This window comes from Maniola jurtina, chromosome 13, assembly GCF_905333055.1.
Source record: "Maniola jurtina chromosome 13, ilManJurt1.1, whole genome shotgun sequence".
Taxonomy (NCBI): domain Eukaryota; kingdom Metazoa; phylum Arthropoda; class Insecta; order Lepidoptera; family Nymphalidae; genus Maniola; species Maniola jurtina.
The window spans coordinates 3,341,164-3,356,104 of record NC_060041.1 but is presented as its reverse complement, the minus strand read 5'-3'; the positions used below and the strand labels follow the sequence as shown (position 1 = coordinate 3,356,104).

Genomic DNA, 14,941 nt, shown 5'->3' with positions numbered 1-14,941 from the left:
GTACTTGGCCAAATCAAAATTCTTGCAGGTGTGGTAGGTAGGTCAATACCTACTTAGAACTTCAAATACGTAAGTAAATTAATTCTTTTTGGATAATATACCGACAAGACGAGTTTTCCTATGCAGTCTTTAAGATTGCCTGTTTACACAATATTTCCTAGCGTCTTAACCGGCCATTTTTTCATCAATATTATAGAGCCCCGATGATCCCCGCTTTCTTGAACACTTAACCCTACCGCGACAACCCTTCATGTATAATTCTCAATCCCTGCGGGCGTTAATGTCACGCCTCCGCCACGTATTTAGAACAACAGTGCTTACATTCATTAATCCTGACAATTGAAATTTCAACCGTATTTGTAACTGCTACAGAGGTTAAATTAGTTTGGCAAGAACATAAGAGTAGAACGGGGTAATATTGCACACGCGTTTAAAGAATAAATCCTCAGGTGCATTCCGCTTTGCGTTTAATCTACTCTGTATTACAACGTGATAGAGTCGAGGTCTTTTTGCGATAAATTAAAGAAAAATTGCCTAACCGGAGGTGACAATCGTGACGCCATGTTGGTTTAGTGGGGAGGTGGGGGCAGTGGGGTGTCTCATAAGAGGTTTATACCAGTTTAATTGGCTTCGAACTAAAACTTAATACGGGGGATCGATATCGCGTGGTTTATTCAAGAAGCCGGGCAAGTTTGGTGTTCTTTCACAGTTTAGCGGATTGGTGTATAATTAGGGGAGGTTCGGGCTCATATTTTATAGCGGACACTGTAATTTTGAAAGATATGAATCACGTGTTTATTCCTCCTGGTGAAAAACTTGGTTTGTTTTTCCGGGAAGTAAAGACTGGGATTTTTTTTCTATTCACAAAAAGTTCACAATTTTCAGAAATTCCTATGACATTTTCCATTTAGGTACTTACAGGTTGAAGATTTTGTAATTTATTTGCTAGGCAACATACGATAAATTTGTAGTTCGTAGTTGCTAGGCACCCACCTATTAGTAGGTACATACTTACTTATTAGGAGTGTGAGCCAAAACTGCCTGAGAGGGGTGTCTTATGTAGGTAGGACCTTACGTTACGTATGCCTAGCACCCTTCTGCATAGAAAAAATGGGCTTAAATAGCAGTAAATTTTCCAGAATTTGAACGAAGCATCGTAAATTACTATCTCTTCATAACATAGAAGGGTTGATGATTGATGATTACCTATTTTATCATAAATTCGGTCCAGTTCATATTGCGCCAACCACCTCAATTGAGAACTCAAAATTAGTCATATAACACCGGTAAAAGTTATAGTAAAAAGGTATACCCAGATAAGAAATTATTTTGCATGCCGCTCCATGGCATACCTACCTATTGTAATTACTGTATCCATAAGCATAACATCTATTGTACTTCTCAATCTATGCAAATAAATGAAATGAAATGAAACGAAAAGTACCTATAGCTAACTATCTAATTTTGAGCCGTTAACTTATACAATAGGTACTTAATCGAAATTTTTACATGATAAAAAAATTCTCAAATCCATTGGATTAGGCAATTTTAATTAATAAGCATTTTACTTTTTACATAGAATGCTTCCTAATTTCATAAAAGCAGAGCATTAGAATAAATCTTCCTCGTTAGTTCACGTGAAAAGGCTTCGAGTGCTAATTCGCGCTCAAGCCTCCACTCAAGTGTGGGTACAACCTCTACGTTAGTTACCTTCAACCTCCCGTAGGCCTCAATTGCACCTTTGATGTCCAGTCCAGAGCGTTACCAACGGTTCTCGATAAAGGCTAAGTATCTGACTCACTTTAAGTTGCACAAATAGTATCTGTAGTTAGAAAGGGTCAGTCTCCTGTCAGGAACGTGAAACGGTGTCACAGAACCGAATGGGTGGGGTAATAGAGAGTGTTTTGGATACGGCCTGAATACTGTGATCCGAGCGCCGGCTTTTGACTTGACAGCCCGCAATGCTGCAATTTTTGATTTTATTGGAATTGATGGCCTTCTTTACCAGTTCCACCCAGTATCATGTCATTATTGTTATGCTGAAATCCGCGCGTGAACGTTATGGGTAACGGGGTGGGTGGGGTAATGAAGAGTGCTTTGGACACTTGAGCGGTGAACTGTGACCCGAGCGCCGGCTTTTGACAGTCCACAATGCTGCAGCTGTAGATTTCATTGGAATTGTATGGCTTGATAGTTGATACCAGTTCAGACTCTCTTTGTCATGCTAGAAATTATTTTAGAGTAAAAATATAATTGGTATACCTACTCGATAAATAGTTCTTCAAAAATGTCTGTGACAAATTCGAGTTGCACAAATAGTAGCGATAGTTTGAAAGGGTCAGTCTCTTGTCAGGAACGTGAAAGGGGGTAATGGGGTGGGTGGGGTAATGGAGAGTGCTCCGGACACTTGAGGGGTGAACTGTGACCCGAGCGCCGGCTTTTGACAGTCCGCAATGCTGCAGCTTTGGATTTTATTGGAATTGTATGGCCTTAATACCAGTTTAACTTCCTTTAGCTTGCTGGCTTTTTTACGAGTGGGGGCTGTGAAAGCTGAAATATAATAATTAGTAATATTTTGTGACATTTATACTAAAGAAGCGTTTTGAGTCATAATAGAAATGGAAATTTTTAGTTGGACATTCCTACTTGTAGATGCTGAAAATGGCTGCAATTTGGAGACAACTATTCCTGAAAAATTGCTGCAGTTTTTAAAAAACTGTTTCAGTTTTATGAACACTTTGTTTGCTCTTTAACAGTTCTGTTTTATTTTCAAGTAAGTTATCTTTAAAATCTTGACTTTGTTAAATTAAAATATTCTTATTTTGATCTTATGTTTTGATATTTAATTAAGTAAAAGGTTATTTAAGTCCTCTTTATTCCTTATGCCCTAATATCGTAGGGATTTCGAAAAAATAGGCCTTATTCCTTGTCCACATTATAAAAGAGACCTTTGCCTATACAAAATTTTAGCTTTTAAGGTCTAAGCCTCTAAGGTCAGGCTGGGCGTTCATTAGCCAATCAATCAATCAGGACCTTACTACTTATAGGTAAGTTGATGATAATTTTCTTTATAACATAGGTAAGTAAATTATTCAAAGTTACATCCATTTACAATTACATATTTGATCACATATTGACGACGAATTTTCCAAAGTTAGTCTGCCCAACCCCTTACCAGCCCAAGAGCACGGATGTCAAGAGCTTAGGATACTTATAGGGCCAAGTGTGGATTGGCCACCTTATGGAAAATTTTCAGGCACGCATGTTTCCTTACGATGCTGTCCGCCACCATTAAACTAAATATTTAATTGCTTAAAACGCAAAAAACTCTCGAAACGTTAAAGGTGCCTGGGATTGGTCTACGGACCCTATGGGAGGCCGGGGTCTTAACCACTATATCACCGTGAGAGATGTAGCCATAATGAAATACCATTGGAAACAATTCACACAGAACTATTTGACCTGTTAATTTGTGCCAGTCAAGTCCGATTAACAGGTCAACTGACTTCGCTTCCTACTTAACGGACCACCCACAAGCCCGTGATGATTAGTGACGTCAAACTATGTATGCTCTACTCGCACTGCAGATTGAATTCTTACTTATTTCGCTGAAAATTGGGTCTAGTAATTGTCGATGTTTGAATCAAAAACGAGAAGGCAAATGAGTCTTCTAGCGCAACGATCCACCGAATGTAAAGCATCAAGCTGGTACTTGACTTCCATCTTAGATTACATCATCACTTGCTACCAGGTGAATAAGCAGTCAAGGACTAACATGTAACTGAATAAAAAAAAAAAACTATCTCATTAGACTCCATGAACGATCGAACTTGAGCTTATAATAGGATTAAAAAAAAAAAAACTGATATAAATACTTATTAAACACACTGCAGTGCGCTAAGACCACTATTCGACCTCCGTTGTTCTTTCCCAACTTTAAGGGAGAAATGTCAATCACACCCCCTGGGAGTTCTTAGTTAATATTTCTGATAAGTTAGTTTGAAGACCCATCTCAAACAACTGTTGTTTAGTTGCCAGTTGCTACAACAAAGATCCTTATGAGGAAAGGCTTGTTTAAGAGGGTTCTCTCCGTCACTCGCTTCATACAATCGTAGTTCCAATTTCATTTGAATATTAAGCAACCAAAGTCCATGAAATTTTGCAGACATATTCTAGAAACTAATATCTGTGTCTGTGGTGTTTTAGATTTTTCTAAAAATATGTAGTTTTAAAATTACAGGGGCTCAAAGATTTGTATGTACATTTTTAAGACCGCGTAACTTTGAAACCGAATATTTTAACAGAAATCTGGAAAACCACAGACATAGATATTAGTTTCTAGAATATGTCTGCAAAATTTCATGGACTTTGGTTGCTTAATATTCAAATGAAATTGGAACTACGATTGTATGAAGCGAGTGGAAACGAGTGACGGAGGGAGCCCTGTTAATATTACTTAGTAGCTCTAGGGTACCTCAAGTTGATATGGTTGATAACTATCAGAGTTACTAGGTATCTTATTAGACACAAGACGATGCCCGCGACTTCGTACATCATAAAAAAAATGATATGTGCTATATTTCTTGTACGATGGCAGGTGTAAGGAACCCTTTGTATGCGAGTTCGACTCGCTTTAACCTTTTTATCCCCATTTGACCACATTTCTATAATATTTTGGTCCAAACATACCTATATTATTTTTTTCTATGATTAACAGTTTAATAGGAATTATTCGATAAAATATATTTTAAGGTTTTAGGAAAATGTTGATTAGGTACTTATCTAAAAAAAAATCGACGTTGGATATACATAAATATTTTTTACACATTTTTTTACGAAAATATTTTCATTGAATATACATAGTTCGAAACACAAAACATTCAAATATTTTTATAACGAACTGGTAAAGAGAGGAGTAATAAAATCCATAACCTTTCCTTGTGGCATTGCCGTAGGTAGTTGGGTCAAAAGAAGGATTTAATAATATGTATGTAAGCTTGATTTGTTAATCGGATAATCTACAGCAAAGCATGCTCGCCGTGAATTATAAATCAGGCACAGGCGCCGGCCGCCGAACACACAGCTTCCCAAACTTGTTTATTTTTTCTCATTATTAGTTGCATTCCTCATTGGTGAGGGTCGAGACTCCTTTCCATTAATCACATAATGGCAGGAGTACTCTTGGTGGGTCCTCCAATCCTTTCCTATACAACTCACTATAAAAAAATCTAGGTAAAATAGAATAAAAACTGACTTCAATAACCACAAACACTAAAAAATAAAAAATAAATTTATTACCGTATTTATTATGTATACAAGGGTTAATGTAGTTCTATATCAACATTTTTTGGACCCGGTGCCAATTAGCCGCGCTAACCGTCTACTCTTCATATTGTTTATGACTCCACATTGGCACCTCATTGCACCGACACGCCACGAAGGAGGAGGAAACGAAAAGGCCAAGTTTGGACCTTCAATAATTTGAAGGTAAAAACTTGGCCTTCAACTTGGTCCAAACTTGATTTGGGTAATCCCAAATCGGTAACTGGATGGATGGCTACCCTAGCTCTGGCTTCTACAATCCAAGTGAGACATTTTTTCTAAAGCATTGCATACCTATTTGAAACAAACAGGTATGCAATTTGTTTGTATACTTAGTGTTTGTATTTAAATTTTACAAATTGGGTTAGTTATATAATTGTTTATTGATAAACTATCTGTATGATACTGTGATAATGACTAAGTACTTACTGTGGTTTAACGACATTAGTTATAATGTAAGTACATAGAAGTTACGTACATGGTAGGTACACCCTAATTACATTAGGTATATTATGTTAAATCGTGGTTAAAGCTATTTGTAATCTGTCAATAAGTTACTTAGCAAAGTTGTTATGTGACACAAACTGTACGATTTTTTGACAAATAGCAATGTTGCTGAGTAATAGAAATAAATCATTTCATTTCATTTCAATACATTGAATATTATTATTAATTTCAGCCGTACAATATACAGTGAGAGCTTGAGCAGTTGATCGTAAAATAGATGCGGTCGTGAAAAGCTAGTGACGTACAGACAGACAGAGAGACACACTTTATCTTTTAGATATAATATAATTATTATTATTTAGATATATTATTTGATATGGAAAGTATGGATTAATTGGCTGCAGTTTGGGAACCACAGATCCAATGAAATAAGATTAAAATCCGGCGATAGTAGCAGCATCAAATTGGGTGAACGATTAGAGGTCTCCAAATAAAAATAAAAAACACAAACAAACCGACACACATTCCTACAAAAGACAGAAATGTGGGACGAATTCATTAGAAACTACGAATTTGTCAGGGGAATATCTACGGAAATCAAAAAATACCATTTTGAGTGTTTTAAACTGTTTCAGCCACAGATTTTTGAACATAGATAAGGCTAAGGATATCAGGGCAGATAAAGCAGAAAAAATAGTTAGACATCATAAAAAAAAAGCCAATTGGCTATTTTTATGCTATGACTATTACCAAGAGTAGAGCTGTCGTTTTGTTACAGTTACACGGAAGATATCGGCTTTGCATTCTGTTGCTTACAGGATAGTACAGTTAGTAACTGGCAAACAAGCGATTATGGGGCGGGTGAAAGCTAGCATTGTTGAGTCAAAAATATTTTATCAAACAGTATTTATGTATTGTATACATTGTATACAATGATTTGATAAAATATTTTGATTATTGAAACATTCGCCGGCTCCTTCCAGTAGAATCTGATTTTCGAACGATCACGGTGGTATAATCTTGTCATAATATACGCCGTGAGTTGGCCTGCATGGAAAAAATATTTTTCATTTCATTTCAATTTATCAAATGAAACATTTTGTACGAAATAGTTCCAATAGCCGGTCTATGGCTTAGTTGAATATCTTTGGATTAAAGGATTTAAAGTGTTGAAGGATTCCTGGAAGCAAAAATTTTTCTTGACAACCTACAGACTGTAGTTTTTGTAACAACCAATTCCTTAAAATGCTTGGAGATTGCTTTCTGTTGAACATTTTGTTAATTATTTAAAACTAAACGTTTTCGTTGCTGATAAATAATAATAATACTAACAGAATTAAAATTTAAAGGGCTGGTGTGGTGCTACTAGAAACCATAAAGCATAATAAGAAGAGGAAGAAAATTCAAAAAAATCAACAAATTATTTTATGTGGGGCGACCAGTGTCTCTAATGCTACGTTCGTCGATGACTTTGCTATCGGTTCAGAGAGCGAATTACGAGTAGGTATACTGGAGAAGAGAATTTCGTTCATTTCAGTCAAGAAAATTCCTTCTCATCCGAGCGGACACTACATTTGAGCATCCTGAGCTTGCCCTGACGCTGCTTAAATGTATAATAAGCAGTGTACCTACTTAAGTATATGAGGTTGGTGAATCGTTACCAAAGAGTCATTTCACTAAGGATCTCTTATACTGTTTTAATTAAAATTAATTTGCACCTACTAGGATCCCGTAGGTAGGTACCTATCTACTTATCTATGAATTTTAAATAAAAAAATACGGATAAGTGGTACCTATAAGCAAGTCGTAATCTTTTACAAAGATAGTCATATGTAATTGCTCGAAATTAAGTTGTAAAATCCACTCCGAACATATCGATCTAACACAATGTCCGTAATAACCGTTCGATTTTGGAACAATCTGTATATTTGGACGTATAATTTATAACGCAAGCTCGCCCTGTATAATTAGGTCTGGCCTGAGTCACGTTGATTGCTTATTATATTGATGTTTCAATTTTATACTCATTTTTATGGTCATCGGCCAACCATGGGGGGTGGCCACCCAAGTTCCTTCCTTTCCTTTCACACTTAGTATTTCTGGTATAAGTCTAGCTCTGTCTTCATCCGTCTTAGTCGATACAGGTCTTTTTGTCTTGTTTCTTCCTTCGTTGGAATGTGTTGCTGTCTCTCTCGTCTGGTTAGTTAGGTTGTGTGGTTGTTTATGGCTGGTGATGAAAATTGCTCCTTTTCGTGTCGTGTATGAATGGTCAGTTACAGTCAATAATCAGTATGGTTTGATTTTCGATCAAATGCATTAATATTGACAGATGTTGCGTACGAGATGATTTTGTGTACGTTTCCTGTGGGATCACCTGCTTTATTATGGTCTGCTTTATTATTGCTTTAGTATCTGCCAGCTACTTCGTTTTCAACTTATGTAGGGGTTATTATTAAAGTAGCAATGCTAGTGAATACCTAACTTTATAACTGAATAAAAGCATAATAGATTAAGAGCCCGTGAGGGCCAGACCTTCATTATTTTATTAAAGGTGAAAGTTTCTATGCGTATTATTGGGGAAACCCAATACAGATAGGAATGATCAGCGAGTATGAAGGTTGGATCATCGTGGCTTTAGTAGATAATACTGTAGGTAGTTTAATACAATATCCAATTATTATGAAGCCTCAATAGCTCAACGGTTACAGGAAACCCCACCCGTTTATCGTACCCACTCCTAGCACAAGCTTTACGCTTAGTTGGAGGGGAAAGGGCAATGTTAATCATGGTTAAAATGGCTAATATTCTTTTAAAAAAAATATTAGTATACATTACTGTACCTTTCTTTAAGCTTTTATAAAATAACGAAGGTCAGGCCCTCACAGGCTCTCTCTCTCTATAACTATTATGGCTAAAGTATTTTGTATGTCAAATCTTCAAAATGAGTAGGTACTTATTTTGAAGGTTTCGGCCCGGGCCGATTCCCAGTAGGCGCAATTTGGGAATTTATATTTCTAAATTGTCTGAGGTCTGGTCTGGTGAAAGTTTTCGGCCATGCCGCCAAGCGATTTAGTATTCCAGTAGGTACGATGGTGTCTAGTAGCCGATCAAGAGTGCTATACCTACCCTTCCAAGTTAGCCCACTTCCATCATAACTTACCAAGTTACCATTAGGTGATATCGTAGTCAAGGGTTAACTTGTATGTAACCCGACAAGTGAAGGTTACAGCAACTAGAAAAGATCTGATAACTTTCAAATGGCTGAACCGATTTTCTTGGATGATAGCTACACTCTCGATCAAGCCACCTTTCAAACAAAAAATAAACTGAATTAAGATCGGTTCATTAGTTTAGGAGCTACGACGCCACATACAGATACACAGATACACACGTCAAACTTATAACACCCCTCTTTTTGGGTCGGAGGTTAATTAAAAAACTCATTACAAAGCAATTCTCTCCTTTACCTACTTGATACCTTAGAATTCTAACTCAGTCTACGTGCAATGACACTTCTTTTTTACAAAACCACATGACTTATTCATCTAAACGCGTCGCACTGGTCGGAGTCTGGGCAAAAACACGCGTTTATCGTATTACACTGTTGATGCAGTGGCTTGCAATTACCTCTAAAGAGATTTTGTTAGGGATAAGCCAGTTTGGAACTAAGCGAGGCTTGACAACGACAGGATTTACACTACATATTTAAGTTCTCAGCGGGAGTCCTAGTGATTGTACCTATTATTGTTTAATAAGTACTAAGTATAATGTACTGAGATAAAAAGTTGTCAGGTACTATATTGAGTCACTAGTGGATATGTAGAGAATAATAATTATAAGATAACATACCAATACCAAGTTTTTATTAGAATTCGTGAACAAGTGGGTTTTTAGGGCAACCACTGTTCATTATTTTTCAGGATTTAATGATATCAAATGTTGATACTTAGCCAATTTAAGGTTGCGATATTTTTGCCAGGTTTTTAAGTGATTCGTCGTAAATAATGATAGGTATAACAATCTTAAATAAAAACATAAAACAAAATGCTTGAAAAAAACAAGACTTTTAGACCGAGAAATATTAGCAACAGCTAAAGAAACCTAAAAAAATTATGGGATTGCCAAATCGCGTAATTTTCGAGTGGAAGTGATAGTTTCTCGCTAGACCAGTTTCGTGGGTGGCATGATGCTCTAACTATCGGAACCGATGTTGATGACTTTATGATTATAGACTTACTTAAAGTCTTAAATATCATAAACTCAACAACATACCGAAAAAAGAAATTGGAAAAGAATTTTATACAATTACTTTGGCAATCTCATAATTTACGAGCCAATCTATCGAAACCAATGTCGATGATTATCGAATTGCCAATTATATGATTCGCCCCGGCTTTGTATGAATTGCACCTATTCTATAGCTTAATCTGAATGTGTTATACCTAAAAAAGTTCTCAAACCTACCTACTAAAAGAGTAGTAACCTATTATGCAGAGATATTTGGCAGTTCGATAATTTACGAGCTTGAATGATAATTGCGCGCTAAGGCAGTCTCATGTATGGCATTATGCATAATCTATCGAAACCAACGTCGATGATTACCAAATTGCCAATCATCCACCTCGGCTCGGCTCTTCATGAATTGCACATATTCTATACCATAATCTTAATATGCTTAAGCTTATGCTACGCTTGATTAAGCTATAGCTTCTATAGCTTAACCTAACCTAAAAAAGTTGTCAAAGTATCTACTAAAAGATCAGTAGGTACGTATAAACTATTACGTAGAGACCTTTGGCAATCCCATAATTTACGAGCCGGAGTGATAATTGCGCGCTAAGGCAGTCTCGTGGGTGGCATGATGCATAATCTATCGGAACCAATGTCGATGACTATCAAATTGCCAATTCGTGACCGTGCTTTCTGAGATAATGTCTCTCTTTGGTAGCTTGCACAACTCCCCGACTGTGCTGTGATGGGATCATAGCCTTTAGATTGAATCTATTACCTATTTGGATATGTGGAATTAAACTTCGAAAAACATGGACTTATTACGTTTAATCCATACTAATATTATAAATGCGAAAGTGTGTCTGTCTGCTACGTTTTCACGGCCCAACCGCTGAACCGATTTCATAAATAGATTGGAAGTAATAATAATAATAATAATAATAATAATATAGCCTTTATTTACTGAAACATTTTTGCAATCATTACATTTTATGTTAATAAGTACTAGCTTTTCCATGTTAAGTATATAAAATGTAGTACATAAACAAGACTTATCCTATTAATAATACTAATTTACATTTATATTTTTTTTTTTATACATCACTAGTTTTTTTTTTTTAAATTACTAATTTTCTTATTATATATTTACATTTTTAAATGAGTACACATTATTACTATTTCATATTACTACTTGTTTTCATATTTTAATAGATAAGTTTCTTTTTTTCCTTTCACATATCGTTTCAGTACGCCCATTTTGGACGAAGGCCTCCTCCAGTCATTTCCATATTTCTCTGTCTTTGTTTGCATAATTTTTACTAACTTTTCTTACATTCATACTCAATATATAGAAATAAATAATAATACTAATGTTATGAAATAATAGGAATAGGAAATTTTTAGTATATACTCTTTGTTGTGTTTCTTTTTACGATCGACTTACTTTTTTTTTGTTTAGTAGGTATTTATAATTCATACTTGTATTATCCAATCTAAAAACTCTTATGACTGGAGGGTACTGGTCTAGCTCTCCCACGGTGACCAGCCGGGTTGGGAGACTTTTTTCTTAAAAGTTTTTCTTTTTATTGCTTGTTATGTAAATTGTGCTGAGTGGGCAGCAGGGTTTATACTGGATGGAGGGGCTGTGGTAATTACTATTCATCGCATTCCTCATCGAGTGTGACTGCAGTAAATATTTTTGGTGCTGGTGGTTTTTGTAGAAAACTATTCATGGAGCTTTGCCCCTTATTCTGAATATTCCTCTTATGTTTATTTTTCTTTGCCATGTGATAATTTGTTGAAGGTTGATTAACTTGAGCATAAGGATTGCTCATTTGACTCGGAGGGGTAGACTCTAATTCTCTCTTCCTAGAACTTTGACTATTTGTACTTTCAGCATTCTTTCGAGTTTTATTTGGTTCATGTATTATTAGCCTATCCTGGCGTAGATATGCGAACTTTCCTTCCTTTCGTGCTTGTTGCAATTGGTCTTGAAGCTGTTTTCTTTTTTCCAATATTTGTTTTGGGTAGTCTTCCTTCAAATAAATTGTTTTGTTTTTAAGGTGCTGTTTATTTTTGAGAATAGAAATCTTTTTGCCATAAGTTGTAAAAGTGGCTACTATAGGTCTTATTTTATTTTCTGCCTTTTTCCCCATCCTTCTTGTTATTTCAATTTCGTTACTGTTGCAATCCACCTTTATTTCTGTTTTTACTATATTTATTATTTTGTTTTCTAATTCTTTATAAGATTTTTCCCCTTCTTCAACTCCAAAAAATATTATATTCCTGCATTTCATCTGTTTTTCTATTGCAAGAATCCTCTCATTTTGCTCGTTATTGTTCTTCTTTATTATTTCAATCTGCGCTTGAATGTCTTCGAATTTTGTATCTATATTTTCGTTAATACTTTTTGTGATTCGCTCTTCCACTATTCTGAGTGACTCCTCCGAATCTTTTCTGATGTCGCATCTAAGCTCGCGTAACAGTTGCTCGAAGTTCGACATTTTGTGAAGTAAAAAAAAAAAAAAAAAAAAAAAAAAAAAAAAAAAAAAAAAAAAAAAAAAAAAAAAAGATTGGAAGTACCTAGATACTAATAAAGATAAACCAGAATAAACACTGTAGCTTAGGTAGAGATAGCTTTTCTCCAAAAACTATTAAAAACCTCATAATGATTTAAAATGGCAATTGAACCTACCTATCCCTCGCATTATGCCAATTTTTTTTCCACACACACTTTTCATTTTCAGGTCTACACATTATTATAGACAGATGGACTGGACGGAATTATAAATGTTCCTTGTTACTTGTTATTTATATTTAGGGAACCTTAAAAACCGAACGTCTTTTAGTTGAATTAAAATTAATAATACTTAATTGGCATAATAGCAAAACTAAGTATTGCTTGCCGTACTTGAGACTTAAACATCAGTTTAAACAGGTTAAAGTTAAGCATTGAGCCTGCAATGAGCTATATTGCAATGGCTAATAGTCATGTAATTTGAGCATATAAATCATGGATAGACGCAAGCGTTGATAGACGTTGCTCGCGGTAGTGGCTTGAGGCGATCAGACATTATCACCTTTGTTAAGAATATAGAAAGCATAGAGCAGCTGGTTTGATGAAAAATTATTTTTTGAGTTGGAGTGGAGAGGATAGGCGGTTGCGGAAGGATCTGGGAAATCACCCATTTATTGACCCAAAAAATCACAATCATTTTGTGAATCATTCAATTTCTGGGGCTGTAAGGTATTAGGTAAGACGCCGAGAAGAACTGTAGTAGTAATTAAATGGTAAATACTTATATCTAGATCTCGCTAGTTTAGCTCGGTCTTGAGCGTCAAGCGTTTCAAGAGAACAAGAACAATAATTAAATTATTAATGATTTCGAATAAGTATACCTACCTATTCGAAATAAAATTTAATCTTCTTCTATCTTGCGATCTACGTAAAATATTATGATCAACTCAAATAAATTAATTAGTTGTGCGCCACTATCTAGACTCAAGATCAAGTAATATGACTGACATTATACATACTTAGTAGTCATTGCAGAAGTCTTTACACAAAGTTTTTTCCGTACACCTAATTTTAATCTTCTTTCTAGTACATATTTACCTAGCGCTTAAAGACAATGCGAAAATAAGAAGGGTTTTCGTCCTCCAGCCTTCCAATGAGACAATGAAAAAATTGGAAAAATAATAAAAAACTCAGAATAAATATACTCCACTACTCTGTTCCTTAAACAAACTCTCGTTCGTGACTCCAATTCGGTCTCATTATCGGGTTGGGTCCGATTTAAAAAGTATAAATAATGCTCGGGCCGCGGCAAATTGACGTATAATCATAGTGTTATGGTGATTAGTCGTAAATATAGATATTATGTGTCGAGAGCCCACCGTGGGTGGCGTAATGGGCCCGATGACACACTTGTTTAGACTGGATTTAAGATATAGGGTTTGGCAGTTAAATTAGATTCTGGACCAGTATTTCTCAATGTTTTTCCGAAGCCCGAACATTGATTCGTAGCTCTATTTTTACTAAACATTGCAACGTTCAAATCAATGAAATTTTAATGATAAGATAGATAGGTATTATGTGTTGATGGCTTATCGTAGGTGGCGTATAATGCACCCGATGACACTCTTGTTTGGTTTAGATATAAGATACTCGTAGGTGTACGGTCTGGCAGTTAAATTAAATTCTGGACCAATGCTTCTCAATGTTTTTATTCAGTCCGAACATTGATTCGTAGCTCCATTTTTACTAACCATTGCAACGATCAACTCAATGAAATTTTAATGATAAGATAGCCGTAAATAGGTATAAGTAGATATTATGTGTTAATAGCTCACCGTGGGTGGCGTAATGCACCCGATGACACTCTTGTTTAGTTTAGATATAAGACTAGAAGATGCCCGCGGCTTCGCCCGCGTGGATTTCGGTTTTTTAAAATCCCGTAGGAACGCTTTGATTTTCCGGGATAAAAGTAGCCTATGTGCTAATCCAGGATATTATCTATCTCCATTCCAAATTTCAGCCAAATCCATTCAGTAGTTATTGCGTGAAAGAGTAACAAACATACACACACACACACACACATACAAACTTTCGCCTTTATAATATTAGTGTGATACTCGTAGGTTTTGTTTTTATTTAGTCCGAACATTGATTCGTAGCTCCATTTTTACTAACTATTGCAACGATTAACTCAATGAAATTTTAATGATAAGATAGCCGTAAATAGGTATAAGTAGATATTATGTGTTAATAGCTCACTGTACGTGGCGTAATGCTCCCTATGACACACTTGTTTGGTCTGGATATAAGATGGATGGATAAGATGTAGTACCTATTTGGCAGTTAAATTAGATTCTGGATCAGTGTTTCTTAATGTTTTTCGGCAATCAGAACATTGATTCGTATTCGTAGCTCCATTTTTGA

General features: G+C 35.5%; 1 protein-coding gene across 1 annotated transcript; it reads right to left on the bottom strand.

Moving 5' to 3' along the window:
* Positions 1-11,502: 11,502 nt before the first annotated feature.
* On the bottom strand, positions 11,503-12,503 carry LOC123870983. The gene has a single exon (XM_045914500.1). It carries the CDS (start codon positions 12,501-12,503, stop codon positions 11,655-11,657), a length of 849 nt encoding a protein of 282 aa, XP_045770456.1. The 3' UTR covers positions 11,503-11,654.
* Positions 12,504-14,941: the final 2,438 nt, after the last annotated feature.